The sequence below is a fragment of the Thamnophis sirtalis genome, unplaced genomic scaffold (genome assembly GCF_051295495.1).
Source record: "Thamnophis sirtalis isolate CommonGarterSnake01/CBP01778 unplaced genomic scaffold, rThaSir2_p1.2 scaffold_3, whole genome shotgun sequence".
NCBI classification, from domain to species: domain Eukaryota; kingdom Metazoa; phylum Chordata; class Lepidosauria; order Squamata; family Natricidae; genus Thamnophis; species Thamnophis sirtalis.
Window position 1 is genome coordinate 167,809,277 of NW_028261383.1, and position 23,060 is coordinate 167,832,336.

A 23,060-nucleotide genomic window follows, 5' to 3' on the forward strand; every position below is an offset into this window, starting at 1 on the left:
AAGTAGAAGGAAAGAGGACAACCAGGTACAATCCTGCTTTGAAGATGCAGCAGAAGGGATGAGCTCTGCAGGTAAACTGGCCAGCAGGAAAGTAGACCCTAATGAACAATGTGCCTCAACTCTGCGTATCTGTGGAGACTCAGCATGGCTTAGTGTCCTCGATCCCTGAGAGAAAAAAATGTGAACAACTTTTCAAATCTCAGCTGTTATCTTTATTGTGCTGTGCTTAAAATTCTGGATTAAAGTTCTCTGTTTCTCTTGTCCCTCTCCTTATTACTCATTATTTGTGCATTGGATTTGTGGTTTTGACTGTAAGCAATGTTGGTGGTGTCATCACTTACATTTTAGTTTTCAGATGCCTTTTTAAACAATTTTATTAGGTCATCTAGTTTTTATTGCTAAGATGTTTTGAGCAATATGTATGGGCCAGAATTCATTCCTTGTCATTTCTTCGTCTTTCCCATACTGTTATTTTCTCTTGCTGACCATGTATAAACAATTCTCAGTTCTTGGCCAATTGTCAAATATAGTAATGCACAGAACTCAGTAATTAAAAGGGGGATTAGACTGATAATGTAAGATAAAAATAGAAAATTATCAGAGCATTCTGATCACTAGGTGCTTTCACTTCACCATCTTGGCTGCTCTTCCAAGCCTGCCATCTTTTTTAATTTAAAATTTTTGCTGCTTTTAAAATAACAGAAAAAGAAAAAAAGGAACAAAATTCAAAAAGATACTAGTAAAAAGGACTGCTTTAAAAGTTTATCAGGTTTATATAGCTACATATTGCACAAATATGGCGCTCGGTGGTATACAATTAAAAAAGCCTGAACAGTGAAGATCAGCTCCAGCAGAGAGCAAAAGGTGCATCTCAAAAAGACAATGATAACACAGTTACAACTTTCAGCTTCCAAAAGTTCTGCCTGATATTTTATCACTGGACTAAAGCAAGCCTCCAACCTGCTTTCTTGTTGGAGTTTAGTGGCTATTCATTTCAAATAAATAGCAAAATAAATAAATACAGAAAAGTATAGATATTTCAGGACTTTCGTTGCTATTCAAGTGGTAGTCTCTGGAATATTTTTGATTGCTGGCTTCTTTATTGTTGGTTGTTGATTCAAAAAGATATGTTATCCACCACTTCAATATCATCACTGTCAGTTTTAAGGTTAGTTGCAGTAATATTGTCATTATTTTGATGTTAGCCCTAATTATTCTCTTTCCAGTGAATTTGGCCCCATCCGTGTTTGCCTTTGGAAAGCCCTTAAACCTTGGTTTTTCCATCTACTTTGGAGATCCCATGGTGAGCCTGTATGATGGTTATATAATGTCAAATGAATGCAGTTCTCTTGCATTCTTCATTTTTTATGTTTGCCTGATTTATGGTTTTAATTGTAAGTGCCCAGAGTAACATTTTGAAAGATGGGTGGCTACATATATTAAATTTAAAAAAAATTAATCCAATGGTCACACTTTAACAGACCCAATATAGAAACGAAAAGCTAGCATTTTCTGAGAAGACATGTTATTACATTGATCAAACACGGTAAGTTTTAGGGCATAAAAATTACAATATTAGTACTGACAATATATTTTCCTGCTTTGATAGTAAAATAATAAGTGAACATAACTGACTAAAAATGTGTCTGCCACTGTGAAAACCGTTTTTTTGTAAGCCTATTATTAAAAATCCCCCCCCCCCCCCAAAATGAGAATGTGCAGAATGTTATCATATTTTGATCAGAGCCTTCAGAAGCTAGTCTATTTCTGGACTTTGGAAATCTGCAAATCCTTTTGCTTTAATATACTGCATTAGATACTTTGTTCTTCCTTTTCTACAGTTTTTCATCTTTCTCTCTTGCCTAATTTGGGAAGATAACTTGTCTCCCATACAGATTACATGTGTGTTCTATGTGAGACACACACGAGTATTTGTAAACACTGCTATGGATGACCTTACCAGTCAGCGTGCATTGATTGGCTTATAAGGAGCATTCGCTTGTAATGGTTTGTGGGAATGTCCTTGAGAGGCAAGAGGAAGAAGAGCTGCAGCCAGGGCAACAGTCAAATAAGAGACTTTTCGACCCAGGGAGCATACTAAGTATCTCAGAAGGACATTCCCTGTTCTGTGGAAAACAAAAGCAACCAAGGAGACTTTCAGACTTGCAATATTCTGTTACTGTAACTTCACAATTATCTAAGCACTCATGGTTTTGGTTTCTTGTCTGGATTACGGTATCTCTAAGCGTTTGACACATATGAAAAACTCTTAAATACTGAGGATAAGAAAATAAGATGAGAAACATATGCAAAGAGTAGGTTAGTACCACACATTCTGAAATGTATGAAATGAAAATAAAATGGATATGAAAGTGAAAGTGATATGAAATCCCTTCTATTATAAACTTTATAATGGATTCATCAATTAGCCAACTATACTTTATCCTGATATGCTGTACAAATTCAAGCCTGAATGGATAGTTGATGGTTTTATGTGTTATGCTAATCCAGAACATTGAGCCAAATAAATCATCATTAAGTTTCAATGTACTGTAGAACTCAGGCAATTAGGTCAATAAACTATGGACCAATTTCTCATGGGTTGACATGTTGTGCAAACCAAATTATTGCTTATTTTATATTATGTGATTATTCTGGGGGGGGGGAGAAATCTTTGCAGTATCTGAATATCTAAGGCAATACTGTATCATACATCTTTTATCTGCAATTCTACAAAGAATATGCCAAACATTTTCAATTCTATTATGCTGGGACATTATTTTTTTTTAAAAATCCCACAATAAGCTAATGAGGCATGTTGAGATTTAAAAAAAAACACCCTTCTTGCAAGTCTTCTTTTTAAAACAAAGCAATAAATTCTATTATTGAGCAGCAAACATAACACTGTAGATAATAAATGGATGAATGTAGAAATATCTAGACATGATAGCCACTCCAAAAAGGAAAGCAGGGAGTATATTTTTAGCAACCAGCTGCTGTCAAGATGTAAACTGGTACCCTTTAATTGCTCTCTGAGGTAAAAGTAAGTCCTTTCAGTTCATTCACTCATGCCATCTCATAGTTCCAAAGAGGTAAGCCTCAGCTTTCAGGGTCAACTTTGTTTTTGTTTTATTCCTTGGAGCCAACCACTAAAGACTGGAGCATATACCTCTGGAATTTAAGTTTTGTTTTATGTACCAAAACTGAACAGAGCTGATAAAAGTACAGCCATTTCATATAAACCCATAGCTAAGTCTTCCACGCATGTGGCTTGCCTTAGTCTGAAGAGTTCTCCTAAACTTGAATACATGATATCCTTGATCTTACCCAGTTTACCATGAAGGCAACCTTTGCTATCTCTTTTTCCCCAGTTTCTGCTGGCCCAAACCATGTTGGTCAGTTCACAGCAAATAATTTCAGGGTAAATTTAAGGGCAGAGATCTGCCCTTATGCTGTTTATCTGATACTACCTGTAGGTGTACATGCCTTAGCCCAGTGGTAGTCAACCTGGTCCCTACTGCCCACTAGTGGGTGTTCCAACTTTCATGGTGGGCGGTAAGGGTTTTGTCCGATACTGAAGCACTCTCTTTTTTTAAAAATTTAATTGACTTTTTTTAAAAAAAATCATAGCATTATTTAAAAACATTTTCATTAGGTTTTCATAAAATCACCGTTACTGTGGAACCGGTGGGCGGTTAGAAAATGTTACTAACAGAGATACAAAAGTGGGCAGTAGGTATAAAAAAGTTGACTACCCTTGTCTTAGCCTATGACCATTTAATTATCAGTCATTTGCCTTTTGGCAGCCGGTCCATCATGCCAAAAAGTTGGATAGGATGGGAAGCATGGGGAAAGAGGTTTTGCAATCTGCCCTTGGGAGATGGAGGAGATAGCAATAGCAATAGCAGTAGACTTATATACCGCTTCATAGGGCTTTCAGCCCTCTCTAAGCGGTTTACAGAGAGTCAGCATATTGCCCCCAACAACAATCTGGGTCCTCATTTTACCCACCTCGGAAGGATGGAAGGCTGAGTCAACCCTGAGCCGGTGAGATTTGAACCGCTGAACTGCTGATCTAGCAGTAGCCTGCAGTGCTGCATTTAACCACTGCGCCACCTTGGCTCACCTTGGATGAGAAAATCCCAATTTTTTTTCTTTTTTTCTCCTGCTTCATCTGGTGAAACAAAGGTGTTGGTGGAGGGTGGAGAGTGTTGAGACTGATTCTTGGGGGGATGAAAAGGCAGAGAATGATTTGCTCCCATACTAGAGAGCAATTAATGCAGCCATGAGGAAAAAGCCCCTAGCTGGCTTTTTTATAGCAATAGCAATAGCAGTAGACTTATATACCGCTTCATAGGCCTTTCAGGCCTCTCTAAGCGGTTTACAGAGAGTCAGCATATTGCCCCCAACAATCTGGGTCCTCATTTTACCCACCTCGGAAGGATGGAAGGCTGAGTCAACCCTGAGCCGGTGAGATTTGAACCGCTGACCTGCTGATCTAGCAGTAGCCTGCAGTGCTGCATTTAACCACTGCGCCACCTTGGCTCTTGGCTTTCTCATTTCTATGTCAGTAGTAAAATAATGAAGAAACAGTGAAGGATATTTGCCTTTTCTTCAGTAACTGGAAACCTGATTTTGTTGACTGATCCTCTACAGGTCCACCACAAAATACTGACTTATCTTCTACCTAGCCCTAACATAGTAGTTGTTCATTTTGTATCGTTTATGCTTCATCCTAATTGTTTTCTCCCCCTGTATGACCAGTCCTACGGCAACCTATAAAATACCGTAGATTTCGCTGTTCTGCCAGGCGAGGCCTAAAGTTCTCAGAATGACTTATCCATTTCTCAACTCGGTCTACCTCACAGGTGGGCGGCGGGAATAACGGAGTGAAAATTATATCGGTGTTTTTGTTTTGTTTTGTTTTAAAGTTTCTCTGGAAAAGCAAGAGTCTGACCTCTTTCCCCCCCCCCCCTTCCTTTCAAAGACGTCCCGATTTGAATTCCTTGGCCCGTATTTGAATCCTGTTTTAAAAGACTCTCTTCCAAATCGTCCTCCTAAGACTGAGCCGTCTCCATTTTAGGTTACTAACCTTTCTCTTTACGGGTAAATGATTTCCCCCTCACTTTGAGACTCATGCTATTTTCCAAGCCCAACTAACTCCCACAGAATCGCGCACCGCTGGGAGGGGCGGGGCGAGAGGGAGAGAGAGAGGAGAAGCACCGCGCGCCGGGCGAAGCCCAGCGCGTGCCAAAAAAAAAAAAGAAGAAGAGAAGAAGAAAGGAGCGAAGGGAAACGCCAGCGCGCGTGCGCGACTGCGTACATTAAAAAAATCCCTCCCCTCCTCTTCCACCCGCCCCCCGTCGATTCGATTGCTTCGCTGGTCTAATTCCATTGGACTACGCCCGCGCAGAGTTTCTTGGGAATGGTAGTATCCGTCTGGTTTATTTGCGCGGAGAGTCATACCAGTGGTCGGAATTGAATATCGGCCATTTTGTTGGGTTTGCTTCTTTGAGAATTGTTACGCGTTTATTATATAGAGAGTGCCGCCCAAATTAAACATGTAAATACGTATATATTGCACTAAAACAACATATTAAAATGATTGCAAGGATGAAAGGGTGCAAGGATGAAATAATAGGCTACAAGGATGCAAGGATGAAATAATAGGCTACAATCTCACGTACAGTGACTGGGCCTACCTCCTTTTGAATTCAATGCGATTTCCCCCCCGCCATTAACTAGATTCCCCCCCCCCATTAACTAAATAATGCAGCATGAATGTATACCTTGCTGGTTTCATGCATTATAAACCATAGGTTCCCCCCCCCCCCCACGGAGAATACAAACATAAAATGTGTGTGTGAGAGGGGGTTGGACTAGATCAGTGTTTCTCAACCTTGGCAACTTGAAGATGTCCGGACTTCAGCTCCCAGAATTCCCCAGCCAGCGAATGCTGGCTGGGGAATTCTGGGAGTTGAAGTCAGGACATCTTCAAGTTGTCAAGGTTGAGAAACACTGGACTAGATGACCTACGAGGTCTCTTCCAACTCTGTTAATCTGTTAACGTTCAAACGAAGTTTAAAACCCTTCAGTTTCAACTGTTGGGGACCCTGGATGAATATTTCAGGAGGGAGAATTGGGCACTTGAGCTCACTTGAAGCCCTTCATGAAACACAGAACGTTTTGTGTTATAAACCGCCAGGTTAAAAGCAAACATTCGAAACGCTTCGATTCGGTGTCTCTCGGTGGGAGGACAAAACACCCGAAGCTCTTGGCTGACTCTGCAGGCGTTTATTTAGGTCTGCTTCTCTCTTCCGGACAGGTTGATCGATCATTCCGGGATCGACTTCCGGCTGCCTGCCCCTGACATGGCGACGCCGAAGGAGGTGGAGGAGGAGGCACGTGGCCTTTTCAGGCAGGGCGTGCAAGCGGTCTTGGACGGCTGGGCCGTGTTGCAGGTTAGGAGCCTTTCCCGGTAACGAGAAAAAAAAGGGGTGGGTGGGTGGAGGGAGGAAGAGCTGTCGAATACAAATACGTTGTATTTTTGAGCTTGCAGGTACATGAAAGGAGCATTGGGAAAGCTAGAGCAGTGTTTCCCAACCTTAGCAACTTGAAGATGTCTGGACTTCAACTCCCAGAATTCCCCAGCCAGCATTCGCTGGCTGGGGAATTCTGGGAGTTGAAGTCCGGACATCTTCAAGTTGCTAAGGTTGAGAAACACTGAGCTACAGAACAACTTGTCCGGAGGGGGGACTTCTCAGCCTCACCCCGACTTGGCAAGCAAAACAAAATGCAAGCGTGATTTCTTTTCTTTTTTTAAGAATTTTTTAAATTTTTTTAACTAAACAAAAACACACAAAAAAAGAATCATCCTTCGTTACATCTTGTAGAAAGCGTATCGATTGGTTACAAATCTATTCCGTGCGTTTCTTCCACAGTCCTTACATATATACTTCAGATGATATATATTTTTATTTTAAACACATAAACACATCAATAAAAACAAACACATAACTTAAAAACAACATAGGAACAATAAGTTCCATCGTATATCATACAGCAGTTCCGAATCGGTTTCTTTGCAGTTAGTGTTTTCCCTACTATACATTTCTATCTTTCATTCATAATATCCTCATTCGTTATCCATTTTTATGTTCATTTCTTTATTTAAACTTGGCTACTTATGACCAAATATTATTTACCTATATTATGCTTTATATTTTTACTGTCATTTATTCTCTTACATACAGTTATATATATACATTCACATAATAATTTTTTGTCTTTGCCATTCTTATATTATTATTCCATTTGAAAGGTTATAAGGTATAGTTTAAAATGCTTTGTTTACCATCCTTCGCACCTGCTAAGACACCACCTTGTTTTCTCTTTCTTTTCTTTTCTCCCTCCCTTCTCTACTTCCTTCCTTCCTCCTCTCCATCCCCTTCTTCCTTCCCTTACCTCTTCCCTACTCCTACCCTTTTTCTTCTCCTTCCTACTTTCTCTCCTTCACTTTCTTTCTCTTCCTCCCTCCTCTTCTTTTTCTCTCACTTCTATCCACCTTCCCTTACCTCTTTCGTCCTTACATATACTTCATTCAAATCGAGTTGTACATTTTAAGTCAAGAAGGAAAAAATATGTATTTTACTATCCCTGTACCACAATTCTTACCACTATTTTAAACATGCTTTTATCTAGAATCATTTATATTTAAAGACACAACCACCTACTGGCATTCATTAGGCAAATGTGATTTCTTAATTTTGGGGGTTAGTGGATTATACCAGTGGTTCCCAAACTTGGCAACTTGTGGACTTCAACTCCCAGAATTCTCCAGCCAGCAGAGCTGTTTGGGAACCACTGCATTATACAATGGCAGCCAGGTGTGGTAGGCTACTGGGTCTGCCTATAAAACCCCGACGTAGCCCCAGATAATGGCAGCCCCCAATGGTGGTAGCTTTAAAATCATAGATTTACCCTGATGTATAAACACTGCCCCTTAGGTTGAGATATGAAGTTGTTCAAATGGAAACGGATTTCATTGGTGTTAGTGTGAATACTTAATTCGTAGATGAGGTTGCTTTTAGAATGGTGCTTATTTAGTGAAATTGTGCACGGAGAACCAGATCTTTTCGTTGTTATGTACCCACAGCATATGAGTCACAAAGCAGCTGATAGAATTTTAGGCTAATATGTTTTGTGAAACTCACATATGTGTGAGTTAGTTTATGTTTTACAGTGTCATATGAACCTAAGCAATTTAGTTTAGTTTAACCCTGAATAAACATGTCCATTGGAATTGCATTATCCTTGTCTTGCGTATCTATCTTGATCCTCCCACTTTTATTGTGCGTGCCTTTAAATCAATACTGCTTCTTGCAGACTGCTTTGAAAAGTCCCTGCAGCTTTCTTGGAGAGATTTTCAGAAGTGGTATGCCATTGCCTTCTTCCTAGGGTCAGTGTTATCCAACTGGCTTCATGCTAAAAGCAGGACACAACTCAATTTCTAGTTTGGTGCTTTAATCAGTACATCAAAGTGGCTTTCTTTTTCTTTTTCCTCCCTGCTTATTTCTGACATTATTGTGGGGAAATTGCAGGAGGAAGGTGTGTTGGATATGTTCCCCAACTTGAGTTATATATAAAACAGTAAAGGTGGGATACAAATACTATTAAGGCAGCATATTGGGGCTCCTAGACCTGGGCCATCTAGACAACCATTATATGGCAATCATTGCTTTTTGATTTTCATTACTACATCTTGCAAATATTATGCATTTTCAGCTGTCAGAGTAGCATCACTAGGCATTTGATGTTCCTTCCTCCATTTCCAAAGCCATGCTCATCTTCTTCCAGTCCATCTTCCTTGGCTGTATAATTTTGCATACAGGTCAAATAGGTAAGAGAAGAGTTATCTTGCATCTTGTCAGCCTGGAGTCAGTTTGTTTAGCTTCACACTGAGACTTCCCAATCTTGCATGGGTTTTGTATGAGGACATTAAGGTGTTTCCAGATTCCAATTTTTTTAAGCACATTCCTCAGCTTGACATGGTCAACTTGCTGTAATTGAAGGCTTCTCTATAATCAATGGAGCACATACTGGGTGTTTTTGCTAGTTTGTTTTGTGTGAGGTAGCAATAATGGCTCTTGTGCCTCACCTTTTCTAAAACGATCTGGTTTCTCCTGTCCTGTGTATAAGTCTGTTCTGTGTTAATGTTCCTAAAAGCTATTTTGCTAATATAGGAAATGAAGAATATTGTGTGACAGCTGTACACTCCGTTAAGTCTCTGTTTCCTGAGTAGGAAATTGATCGTTGGGCTAAAAGTGTCCCAATTCCAGTCCATTTCAAGATGCTGACACCAAATACACTATATTGCCAAAAGCATTCGCTCGTCCATCCACATAATCAGACTCAGTTGTGAGCGAATACTTTTGGCAATATAATGTATGTCAGTGTGTAATTGATTCACACGTGCATGGGCGCCAGAAAAGAGGAACAGGTGATGCCGCGCGTGCCAGGCAACATAGCTCTGCGTGCCACTTCAGGCACGCGTGCCGTAGGTTCGCCATCACGGGGTTAAACTATGGGTTGGCTAGCTAATAATGCATGCATTGTGGTATGCAAACCTAGCCAGTCCGTTCATATAACAGGATGATAAATATTTAATTCTTCATAATCAACTAAGCAAAGGAGAGATAGAATATAATCACCTCCCATACAAATACATTATATAAAATATGTTGTCTGGATAGAAACTAGGAGAGAGGAAGTAACTTTTCTGTTGAGGTGACGACAGTAAGATGTTAAATTATTTTAACATCTTATGAGCTTAGAAGAAATTGTACCACTTTCCACCAATAAATTTGGTTCCCCATAGTTATGTAAACCTTGTTCCAGTCTGGTCAAAAATAAAAGCATTTTAGTAAACAAATGCATATTATTATGCAAACTAATAATACCAATATATACAAAAAGTGAACTTTCAACTTCAAGATGCTTTCCGCTGTTTAGATTTCCCCACTCTGTACGTGTGTTACTATGCTATACAAATACGCTCCTTATATGGTAATTTTCTGTTATTCTGAAACTATTGGTAAAGCTGTGTAGTAAAGGACACAGCTTGTGTGCAGCTAACTAGTGAGGAAGGGCAGTTATCTAGCATGCTCTACTACTTGAGAAAATCATTTAGAAAGCATCTGGAGCTACCTCTCGTACGTAGCAGAATTGGAAACCATAGTGATTTAATAAAATCAGACTGACCATGACTAAAAGGGAAATATATATATATAGAGAAGGTAAAAATCTGAATAAATGTAATAAAAGATCAATTATGCTCCTTTCCTTGTATTGTTAGTTTAGCCGTCAAGCAAATGACACATGTTTATATGAATTTACTTAATCTTATATTTACCAAAAAAAAAAAAAAGAATGCTTCAAGATTATCTCAAGGATATGTCTGTTTTGGTAATGCCAGTAGACCTTTATTGAAATCCACATTGAAGGGAAAATGTGGCTTTTCCCTAATTCGACTCCTGAATCCAAACAAGCAATAGCAATAGCAATAGCAGTAGACTTATATACCGCTTCATAGGGCTTTCAGCCCTCTCTAAGCGGTTTACAGAGAGTCAGCATATTGCCCCCAACAATCTGGGTCCTCATTTTACCCACCTCGGAAGGATGGAAGGCTGAGTCAACCTTGAGCCGGTGAGATTTGAACCGCTGAACTGCTGATCTAGCAGTAGCCTGCAGTGCTGCATTTAACCACTGCGCCACCTTGGCTCTTACAAGCAACATTTGAAGGACAAATTAGTTTTGTTATCAGAGCTCAGCCAAGGACCGGAAGCACTGTTAGAACTGGCTTAGATAATTCTGTGCTATTAATTTTTCATGATTTAAATCGTGCCAATGATCACCCCAAGCAACCTTTGCTGCGAAAGTGGCCAGTTGCTGTTTATGAACATTTTTCCTTCCTCTTTTTCCAATTGCAGATAGCAGTGGAAAATGGCTTTGGGGGGGCGCATAGCCAAGAGAAAGCTGAATGGATGGTGGTGGCTGTGGAGCAATACTTTGAAAGCAATGGTGAGTTTCTGTCCTGTTGCCTGAATGGTAGATGGCCCATGATGTGTACCTATTAGATCGCACAGACTAGGCCTCCTCCGGATTCCATCTGCTGGTCAATGTCGGCTGGCCACCCCCCGGAGGAGGGCCTTCTCTGTTGCTGCTCTGGCCTTATGGAACGATCTCCCCGTTGAGATCCGGACCCTTACTACCGACCAAGACCTGGCTGTTCCGGCAGGCCTGGGGCTGTTGATTTATCCAGCCCTATCCTAAGTCATGAATGTTGTTGAATTTTTAAATTGTTGTTTTTTTATTTTTTATATTCCCCCTTCCCTTTCTATTTGTAAGCCACCCTGAGTCTTCCGAGAGTGGGCGGCATACAAAATAAATAAATAAATAAATAAATAAATAAATAAATAAATAAATAAATAAATAAATAAATAAATAAATAAATACCTGGAATTACGATGGTAGAATATTCTGATCCTTTAGTCGTTCATTGCTAGATGAAGAGCCTGAACCTGAACCTGGTCTTACGTACAACACAGAATGGTAGATCTTGAATTTTATATGAAGCCCTTGGGAGTTAGAATCCTCCCTGCCATAAAGAAACTTTCTAAAATGTGACATTTAAAAACTGAGATAACTCTTCAAATTTATTATAGTTTCAAAAGCATGGACTGGGCTTTCACTTTAAGGATAATAATGACCATCTAGTACAGTGTTTCTCAACCTTGGCAACTTGAAGATGTCCGGACTTCAACTCCCAGAATTCCCCAGCCAGCGAATGCTGGCTGGGGAATTCTGGGAGTTGAAGTCCGGACATCTTCAAGTTGCCAAGGTTGAGAAACACTGATCTAGTATACCTGGATCAACATTGCTAGAGGCTCTAGGATCGGAAACCCTATTATATGTTGCTTATTTTAGCAAGTTAGTGAAGCTTAATGAGTACAGTTAAAAGGCCTGGAGCTGGCGTGTATGCTTTCTTCATGGAGACTTGGAGGGTTACATGGGATGGAACAATATCCAGTAGTCTAGAAACTGTTTAACCCTAGTCGTCTTTGAAAATTTCCCGTGCAATTCTGTTATTTGACTCTGTGTTCCAATCTCTCTACAGCTGACCTTGAACCAGAAGAGATAGAGGACTTCCTTGCTGAATTGATGAACAATGAATTTAACACTATAATAGAAGATGGAAGCTTGGCTCAGGTATTCATTTGTTACTCTCCAAAGAAAAGTGCTGTTTTTCCTCCTCTCCTCTCCTCGCACATGACTGTCTATGCTTTTCTTCGGTAATGTACAGTTACAGAAGTGATATGGGGGTTTAATGGCCCCTCATGTAGATAATTTCTCAGTCATTCTGTCTTTGAAAGCTTTCAGACAGATCAAGAGCTTTTTCCAACATTAATTGATGCACCTGTTGAGATGCTTCATAAAACTCTTTGTAAGTTGGCTTAGATAGGTAGGTGTTCTGACCCCCCCTCGTTCCACACCAAAGTACACTCCGAGCCAAAGATAAATTACGGCATTTAATTAACAGACAGACAGGTCCTTGACAGCAAACCGGCACAGACAAGCTTGGGCAGCAATAAACACAGATAAGGCTTGGCAGCAATCCAGCCTGCCAAGCTCATAATTCTGTTCTCCAACTTTCGATCCTGCGTTGACTTCTGCAAAGAGGGGCATGTGCACAAGTAGTCTTTTTATAGTCTGGAGAGGAGCCTAATGACCACCAGCTGAGTGCAATTACCTCCTGTAACTGCGCAACTGTTCCTGACGCCTATTAGCTCTTTGATGCCCTGCATCCAGGAACAACTCACTACTGGCTTCCGGCTCACTCTCCCTTGTCTCCTCCCCACTGGTCCAAGGCTCAGGTGCCTCCGGTGGCCAACCAGCCTCTCTGCGCCCTGCTCGGAATCAAAACTCTGTCCAGGGTCCTCCAGAGCCGACTCATAGGGCCCCTCGCTGTCGGAGTCCGGTGGCAGCTCCAACAGCTCCTGCTGGGCCACAACAGATAAGTAGGTAGGTTGGGGGAAGAGTCCACAACTTATAACAGTTCATTTAGTGACTGTTCAACGTTACAACGGTACTGAAAAATGTGATTTATGACCGTTTTTCACACAACCATTGCTGCATCCACATGATCACATGATCAACATTTAGATGCTTGGCAACTGACTGCAGTGTCGTAACCCTAACTAATATTTCACTTAGCAACATACATTTTGGCCTAAGTTGTGGTTGTAACTCGAGGATTACTTGTATCACTATATCCTTTCTTCAAGTCTTCAACAGGTGAGGTTTGCCCATACTGCAACTTTATTGCAACTGAGTATTGTTCCTTGCAAAACTGAACAAAATGTAGCCTGCATTTGTGGGAAAGAAAAGTTATATTCGTGCCTTTCTCTCCGTGCCTCTTTTTCTCCAGGAAATGTTATAAGTAAGATTGTGCTGCTTGTTGTTGAAAAAGGGGAGAATGGGAGGATTCGCTATGCCTGTCAAGTACCTCCTTAGAGAAGCTGTGTCTTTCTCCAGTGCTTGCAAGCTTATGCAGTTTCAGCAAAGTACATTTGGGAGTTAAGGTGATAGTGACAGAATATGACAGCCTTGGTTATTTTTAAACACTTACGTACCTGGATTCAACAACAAGATGCTTATTTTATTATGGCCTGTGCAATGTAACAAGGTTGCTAATAAACATCTGTGAAATTACTGTGAAATAATTAATCCATCTGAACTGTCATCAATCGCTTAGCAACAGCCAATTTTACCCCAACTAAACAGAATATGTTCTGTTGAACTGTGGTGGAGTCTTTGGTGCTCTCTGATCGGTTCCACCACAAAACCGCGAAGCCCTTATCCGCGCCGACATAAGTGTGGAGGGCAAATCCGCGCCATCCGAAGCGCTAAGGAAAAACGCGACCCTACCGCGATGACATAATCGCGGAGGGCAAATCCGCGCCTTCTGAAGCACTCAGCACCCTAAACCTAACCCTAACCCCTAAACCTAATCCTAACCCTTACCGTAATTTAAATCGGCTTTCTGCCGCCTTGCTGTTTTAAAGCGCCCTTCTGCCGCCGCGCTGTTGTCGCGGTGGTGATGACATCGTGGCTTTAGCGACGCGGTTTTATCACCGTTAATTTGACGAGCGCAGTTTTGTCATGCCACGCTCTGATCTTGGTTTGCTCACTGACAGTTCATTACCCAACTAGATAATTTTAATGCTAGTGACTATGGGATTTGCACACTATTTATAGGCAGTAGGTTGTCCTGCCAATGTTGGTGGATGGTGTGGATTTCTCCTTGGTACTTGACGAGAGTACTGTTTTCTGTATGATGGTCAGGTGTTAATCTAAGTGTTGTGCAGGGGATGTGTAGTAGTCTTTGTTTCCTTCTTTTTATTATCTCTTTTGAATAATCTGTAAACATGGCTTATTTTGACGGGTCTGTTGACGGCAGATTGTTCTAAATGCTAAACTTTCAGGAATTCCATAGTAATTCTAGATTACTATGCTTGTAGTTTTCCCAGTTTAAATTGTGGTTGAGTCTGTCCATGTGTGTTGTGAGATTGAGTTTTCATCATGTCTTTGGTGTACATGGGTACACGCTGCTAGTCTTCTGCCGGTCTTTCTTAGATAGTGGCTTGTTCTATAACGGTGTTTCGCAACCTTGGCGACTTTAAGTCCTGTGGACTTCAACTCCCAGAATTCCCCCAGCCAGCTGGGTGATTCTGGGAGTTGAAATCCACAGGACTTAAAGTCGCCAAGGTTGAAAAACACTGTTCTATAAGGTTTTTTTCCCTTGGGTTGCTGGGTGTTTTGATTTATTTAAGATATTTTGGAGGGTTTTAATTTGTGTGCTTTAGTGCTGTCACACGGTTATAATAGTGTGTTGATTTATTTTCCTGATAAATTTTTGATGCATGGCAGGGTTCTCCTTTTCCTAGGAGAACACTATGTTGGCTGTGCTATAATGAATGATTAGGCACATTATAGCAATAGCAGTTAGACTTATATCCCGCTTCATAGGGCTTTCAGCCCTCTCTAAGCGGTTTACAGAGTCAGCATATTGCCCCCAACAACAATCCGGGTTCTCATTTTACCCACCTCGGAAGGATGGAAGGCTGAGTCAACCCTGAGCCGGTGAGATTTGAACAGCCGAACTGCAGAACTGCAGTCAGCTGAAGTAGCCTGCAGTGCTGCATTTAACCACTGCGCCACCTCGGCTCTATATCAACTTTGGATAAAGTTGTCTGGGTATCCAGTCATTAACATTGATGTTATCTAGTTGAGTAATGACACATCTACGAGTATAACACCGAAGCTCAGAGAGCACCAAGGACTCTACAACGAAGTGTCTGGATTCATGCGTTGCATTAAGGTATAAGTTGCTGATGGAGCTGCAGTTAGTTGGATGAGTGCATCATGCTAAATCCCACACAGCACAGTCCTCTGACTTATAACTGGTCACTTAAATACCCCTTAAAGATACTTACAACCCAGTTCCAAAGTTCCGATGGTCGCCCAAAAGTCATTTACAGCAGTTTGTAGTTGCATAACCATGTTTTACAATGTTTTCACCAAGTAAACTGGCATTTACTTTCAAGTTTTCAGCAAAAACATTGTTCTCCCGTAGCAAACAACGGCCTCATTTTGTGACTTATGCAAAAAAGGTAGTAAAAATGGGTCTCGTCACATGGTGACCTGCTTTATGACTGTCACAACTTACAACTGTAATGAGCAGGCTCTATTACGGCCCTGAGTCCAGGACTACCTATATCCTAGCTGTTGTGGCCCAGCAGGAGCCGTTGGAGCTGCCACCAGACTCCGACAGCGAGGAGCCCTATGAGTCGGCTCTGGAGGATGTGGAGGACCCTGGGCAGGGTTCCGACTCCGAGCAGGGCGCAGAGAGGCTGGTTGGCCACCAGGAGGCACCTGAGCCTTGGACCAGTGGGAAGGAGACAAGGGAGTGTGATCGTGATGTCATGCATTGGAGCAGTGGGGAGGAGACAAGGGAGTTCTTGGATGCACGACACCGGAGAGCTAATAGGCATAAGGAACAGTTACGCAGTTACAGGAGATAATTGCACTCAGCTGGTGGTAATTAGGCTCCTTTTAAGACTATAAAAGGAATGATTGTGCACATGCCCTTTGCAGGAGTCAATGTATTCACTTGAGCTGGAGAACTTTTGGGGCTAGCTTGGCAGGCTGGATTGTTGCCACCGCCTTGTCTGTGCTGGATTGCTGCCGAGGCCTGAACTGTGCTGGATTGCTGCCAAGGGCCTGTCTGTGTATCAATAAATCCTGGAAGTATCTTTGTGTCGGCGTGCTTTGGTGTAGGTCGAGGGGGGTCAGAACACTAGCCTAGCCAAAGTAGTACTTAGGATTTAAAATGGTTCTTGCTTCTCCAGCTGACCACAGTGGGGCACTATTGCTCCACAAGGAAGAGTGGCAGTTATGAAGCCAGTTGGTGAGCCAAGTGCTTGTGAAATTCTAGGTCATTGATGGCGAACCTTTTCGGCTCCAAATGCCAAAACTGGAACGTACATGCACGCGCGCCGGATCCACGAAGACTAGGTGGCCAGCACGCGCATGTGCACTGGCCACCTGGTCTTCAGGTTTCTGGCGTTCTGGCGTGCACGAAGACCAGCTGGCCCGGCACGCATGCGCGCACTGGAAACCAGAGAAGCAGCTGGCAACGGTGCTCGTGCCCACAGAGAGGGCTCTGTGTGCCATCTATGTGCCATAGGTTCGCCATGCGGTGCTAAGTCATTGTTTTTGCACTGTCGATGACAGTTCCCTGGAGAAGTGTGTGATTCTTAACAAATACTTTAGTGGAGGCACAGAGAACCCACTAAGCAGATTTTTGGCATAGCATATTATGCAAATGCAGCTATTGTGGCTTGTGAACTATTTATGGTTTACTTTTCTAACGGTTTTGGCGGATGTGGAGGGAGGAGGACAGTGTTTATGTGAGCTTAGGAGTCTTAAATTATATTTAGTCTCTTTTGGACCTTAATCTCTAAAGCTAATTATCTTGGGTTGCTCAGAATCAATGAAATAGAAAGCTTTGCAAATGAGCTGTCACTGCCACCCCTCCATAAATCAACCTAGCTGTACTTGTAGGTTATTGCCAACATTGATAGGTTTGAGCTTCAAACACTCTCTCTGGAGATTACAACCGAACACAGATTAGGCCCAACAGAGACTTCATTTCCTTAAGAGTCCTGCGAAAAAAATCAGGTGGAACAACGGCTGATGACCTCTTTCTATCGATCCACCATAGAAAGTGTCCTCACATATTGTATTGCAGTATGGCATGCTGGTCTAACAGCTGCGGACAGGAAGGCACTACAGAGAGTGATCAGTTCGGCACAAGAAACCATTGGTTGCCCTCTGACACCACTGGATGACATCGCCAGGTCTCGCTGCTTTAGCAGAGTTAAGGAAGATACTCAGAGATGATTCACACCCTGGTCAGTGTCTCTTTGCCCTGCTACCATCAGGCAGAAGACATCAAGGGTATAGCCAGCCGAACAAACAGGTTTAAAGATAGTTTCTATCCTTGGGCTGTGAGACTTTTAAATACAACCACAATCGCTCCATGCACACGCTAGTTTTTTTTTCTTTTTCTTTCTTTTTTCGTTTCTGTTATAATTTTGCACCAGTGAGGTTAAAACCAGTTTCGTTGTATTTAAATACAATGACAATAAAGATTATACTTATACTTAGAAGGATGTGAAGTTTGCTAGAATAACTAAGAGAGTTTTCATCCAGTAATATTACAAAGGGAGAATCTCTAATTTAAAATTAAAGTCTTTAAAGTAACAGCCACCTCCTTGTAGAACTTCTGCAAATACTTACACTGAAAGATGTTTATAACTGTACTGACAAAGGAAAGGCTGAGGCACTAGAAAGGTCCTCATGAAAAACAGCTACAAACAAAAAAGGCAGTGCCCAGTAAGTGAAGATATTGATGTGTATATTAAACCTAAAAAAACAATTAAGGATTGCTGCTTTTTCTCCAGAGGTGTAGCCCCAGGAAATACTGATGACCAGTGCTGTGACATGAAAGAAAACGGAAAGTAAAACAACATGCCATGTGATTGGTCTTTTGGTCCTTATTGCTCTTGGACATATATATTAACAACAATGTAGATAAGAGGACCTCCTATGTTTGCAAGGAGGAAATAACTATTGCTAAGACAGCTAAATTCTTCGGACTAGAGCAGAATACAAGGACAATAATAGCATTCATGCGGTGGAACCATGTACAATAAGAACTCTGTACGGCCATTGTATTTTATTCAACACACAGCTTAGCATATTGTGTACACAGCCACTCACTGGCCATGCATTGGTTTGAATCAGGGGTGTCAATCTCAAGGCCGACGGGCCGGTTCCACCACAAATCCGCGGTAGACTAAAGCGTGCTCGACGAAAGCGCGTACGTGACATCATCACAGTGCGACGAAAACGGCACGCTGTGAGCGGTAAATTTAAAATTAAAGCGAAAACTTTACCCTAACCCCCCTAAACCTAACCCTTAACCTAACCCTAAACCTAACCCTTAACCTAACGCTAACCCTTAACCTAACCCTAAACCTAACCCTAACGCTTAACGTAACCCTAAACCTAACCCTTAACCTAAACCTAACCCTAACCCTTACCTTTATGTGAATCAGCTTGCTTTAATTTTATTTTTATTTTATTTTAATTTATTTTTAATTTTATTTGTCGCGCTGCTGATGATGTCACGTACGCGCTTTGATCGGGCACGCTTTAGTGGACCGCGGTTTTGACGGGTCACGGACGGGCCAGATCCACCTTAGATCTGGCTCGCGGGCCCAACCTGGAAACAGTGAAGGAGCAGACCGCAGTGCCTCTGCCAGTGAAATGGGAGCTCAGGAGGGCTGTATAAGGCCTCCCCAAGCTCTCTTTTCGCTCACAGAGGGCTGCAGTTATCTATTATAGCTGAAAACAGAGCTTGGGTGGGCTGAAAGCGGAGCCTCGATGAGCGACGTCGAACTGACCACACCCACCCTGACCATGCCCGCCCCCTGAGGTCAAACACAACCCTGATGCGGCCCTCAATGAAATTGAGTTTGACACCCCTGCTCTAAACCATAATATGATTTTGCATGGTTTGAAAAATGGTTCCATTTTGGCTTACTCAGTAAACTATGATTTATTTTAACTGTCTCATTTGTCTGGAAGGCATTGTTTTGGAGAAAAGCCAAGCTCAAAGCCATTCTCTGCTCCAGAATTAACTTTTATGAGCCAGCAATTATCTAGGAGACAAGGGGGAGATGAGCTAGAATGAAAAAGGGGAGGGTAACCGTATTCTAAGCGTTGGTATTTTTGGATCATTTGAGATATATTTAATGCTGATGAGGCTTGCTAGAAAGCCTTAATTGCAAAAAATAGCTAAACAACTCCAGATGTTCCTCTGGCTCTGAAGGATTAAAATTAGCCTTTACTTGGAAAGTTGTTTTAACTAATCGGAGCTTTGTAGTTTGCTTAACTAGTGATTCAGTGAGTTTTGGGTTCAGTGAGTTGCCTGAATTCAGCCAACGCAGTTACTCAGTGGTACAGGTGGCATGTAAACCAAAGTCATTTAAATTTAATAAACTTGGCTTAACCTGTAGTGTAAATTCAAAGCTGGATATATGTGTCTATATCAGTGTTTCTCAACCTTGTCAACTTGAAGATGTCTGGACTTCAACTCCCAGAATCCCCCAGCCAGCATTCGCTGGCTGGGGAATTCTGGGAGTTGAAGTCCAGACATCTTCAAGTTGACAAGGTTGAGAAACACTGGTCTATATGTAAGCACCAAGAATTCCATTGTTTCGACTTAGCATTGTGAGTAAATGAGGGCATTGTTGTCAGAAAGCCATGGCTGAATCCATCTTATTTTAGTGTTTGAAGCAGTTTCCTTTTTAACTAAGACCCTTCTTAGAGGTTGCTCAAATTTATAAATCCATTACCACGGAGGAATAGGTAAAACTAGTCATAAATTTATCCAATAACTGTACGTGTTTAGTCTCTGTTGCCAAAAGAATCGGGAGACATCCGTTTCTGGCACGGAGAAAAGAGACCCAGAGGAAGCTGCTTTTAAGTTAGACACACTTTTCTTCACTGGGGGAAGGGATGCTGGTCAAAGCCTTTGATTGATTTATTGAACAGCCATTTCCATCATGCAGCAATGCTGAGTTGGGCTAGGCAAAGGTGGTGGTGAGATGGACAAGTTTATGGAGCAACTGTTGCAGAGGTGGGTTCCTACCAGTTCGCACCTATTCGGTAGAACCGGTTCGTCAAATCTACCGAACCGGTTAGAAGAGGTTCCATCAGTGGACCCGGAAAGCAGGCCACACCTACAGAAGAGGCTCCAACATTTTTTGAAACCCACCACTGGTCCTTGGATAGGATTATTCTACACTATCATGCTCCTATTTATAAAACTCAGTGCCTCTGTGAAAGGTAAGGATGACTACTGCGTTTGTGGTGCAATCAGAACATTGCGGGTGTTGAAGTTGTTTTAACGCAAACCAAAGATGCCTTTTAAAAAACAAGTTTACATCCTATTCTTATGCATGCCAGTGCTGTGTGTGAGGTAATTTAAGGTGGTTCTGACAAGTGTCGTCGGCATCTTCATATCCGGTCACATGGGCGGCAAGCCACTCCCATCCGGTCACATGGGCGGCAAGCCACTCCCACAAATGAGGCCACACCCACAGAGTAGGTTCGAACCATTTTTGAAACCCACCACTGAACTGTTGGATCTTCCAAGTAATGAGCAATCTTTCCCTCTTCCCACTCTATAGGTAAGCCAGCAACTGTGCCTGCTTTTCAGACACAGCCATCAGAGAGACACAGTAGCAATGCGTGATGCCATTACCCACCTGGCACAGAAGAAACAAGAGGCTAGGAGGGCAGTTGCCAAATCTCAGCCAGCCGCAGAAAGCAGCAGTGAAGAAGAAGAAGAAGCAGAAGAAGAGGTATCGAATACATTCTTCTGAAAATTAAGATTGAGCCCGTGGAGCAAAGCTGCACACAAAGCGACTTTGGGAATCCGAACGAAATCTGAAGGGCTTTGGGACACCTTCTACGGAATGCATTTGCCACGGAAGAATTATAAGATGGTTCTGAAGCCAGCCAATCCTTAAAAATTGTGTTTGCGGGATTGTGAGGATTTAGTTTGCCTGGACCAGGCTTCTGCAAGGCTGGCATCATAAGGCTTGGTCACTTGGTATTGAAAATTAACCCAATTTTAAGATAAACTGAAGCTCTTAATGTGTTTGTTTTGAGTAAACTGTCTGTGTCAAATGGCAGGAGCCGATTAGTTTATTCAAAAAAAAAACATGAAAAATTTAAGAGATTGATCATCTGTTGTTTCTTCCTCCTTCAGGCCATGGACTGCAGTGCTGGTTCTAGCATGAACGGAATACAAAGCGACCCATCTCCACTGTCAGATAAGACCACTGAAGATGGATGGATGTTGGTGACAAGGAAAAAGAAATGAAGGGGAAAACCTATGGCAGACCTGGACAGATGCAGCAGTGAACTCTTTGTGCTGCTAAGCTTTGAATTTTTCTGTAGGACGCATGATAGGCTCCTCCCACCGAAGCCTGGGCACATTGGAAGCACTTTCTTGACTGCATCTTTGCTCCTGACAAGAGAGGCTGAATGGAATTCAACTTGGCCTAAAGTATTTTTTAAATCTTTACAGTTTCTTCCCCCTCAAAATTGGAAGATGTTCTAACCTTCCTGGAGTTTGACATGAACATTGAACAACCATGTAGGTTCTTGTGACAGAGGGAAGCCCTCTTGGTGTGTCGTGTTCCATCGGTCATCTTTTCAAGTCATTGGAAAGGAGGCCACTATTTCCCCTCCTTCCAGGAAGGCAAAATCTCAACCATCCTTAGAACGCAAAGAAAGGACTGCATTCACTCTTACTTCAAAGGGGGGGAAAAAGAGCGTAACAGAAAAAAAATCTTGTATTTTTAAAAAAAAAAAGAACAATGAAAAACAAAATACAACAATGAAACGAAAAGTAAAATGGACAATACACAAATCATGATGGTAGGACATGGGAAGTTTTGGTCAAGAAAAGCTTCCCTTCCCCTAACCTTTGCAGTGGCCAGCCACTATACAAGAGCAACAATAAAATATTATTTTGGTAAGATTTTGTATATCCCTTAATACTGAGGCCTTTTTTTTTTTAATATAAAAAGTTACATGCACTAGTTCTACACCACAGGAGGGCGAAGATAAAAGAATTCCATGGGTACCAACAGCAACACCAGCAAACCTACATAAAAAATAAGGCAAGGATTTGTTTTTGTTTCTTTTTAAAATCCCACATACACACACACAATCTCCACTCGTTTGTATGTTTGAAACAGTACCAGCAAAAATAGGGAGGAAAGGAGAGGGATACCTCAGGGAATTTTAAGAACTTCCAAGATAGTCCAATAAGGCTCAAAAGAGAAGTCTACAATGTTAACCATTTTAAGTGCATTGTGTCAAGGAGAGGAAGCACCTGCATTATTTTCAAGGAAAGTACTTCATCCGTTATTGTAATAACCACACTTTGTATGGAATCTCACGCACATATCTCCCATTACCTAGATCAGGAGTGATCCATGTTAAGCCAGCTGGGAACTTTACATTATTTGCCAGTGGAATACTGTCAAGGACAGTATTTTCCTGGGTATTAAATACTGTCAAGGACAGTATTTTCCTGGGTATTTGATGCTGGAGACTGGCTGTTGAAAACAGCACGAAGTGTTTCTAAAATTGCCAATCAATACATATCTCACTAATAGCTTTCCTCTTTTTTTTTTTTAGCAGTATTATGAAAACCAAGTAGCAATAACACTTAGACTTATATGCCGCTTCACACCCCTCTAACCGGTTCACAGAGCCAGCATATTGAGCCCAACAATCTGGGTCCCCATTTTACCGAACTTTGAAGAATGGAAGGATGAGTCAACTTTGAG

The 23,060-nt window shown here is 41.7% G+C and overlaps 1 protein-coding gene across 1 annotated transcript; it reads left to right on the forward strand.

Annotated features, from left to right (window-relative positions):
- The first annotated feature begins 6,325 nt into the window (after positions 1-6,325).
- On the forward strand, positions 6,326-22,260 carry TSR2 (TSR2 ribosome maturation factor). Its single transcript, XM_087710835.1, has 5 exons — positions 6,326-6,461; positions 10,989-11,079; positions 12,176-12,267; positions 20,883-21,056; positions 21,467-22,260. Exons 1-5 carry the CDS (start codon positions 6,372-6,374, stop codon positions 21,578-21,580), a joined length of 561 nt encoding a protein of 186 aa, XP_087566961.1. The 5' UTR covers positions 6,326-6,371; the 3' UTR covers positions 21,581-22,260.
- The last annotated feature ends 800 nt before the right edge of the window (positions 22,261-23,060 follow it).

Coding starts and splice junctions, on each gene's coding strand:
- TSR2 (XM_087710835.1), top strand. CDS start 6,372: ATGGCGACGCCGAAGGAGGTGGAGGAGGAGGCACGTGGCCTTTTCAGG. Junction 11,080..12,175: donor GCAATACTTTGAAAGCAATG/GTGAGTTTCTGT, acceptor ATCTCTCTACAG/CTGACCTTGAACCAGAAGAG. Junction 12,268..20,882: donor AAGATGGAAGCTTGGCTCAG/GTATTCATTTGT, acceptor CCCACTCTATAG/GTAAGCCAGCAACTGTGCCT.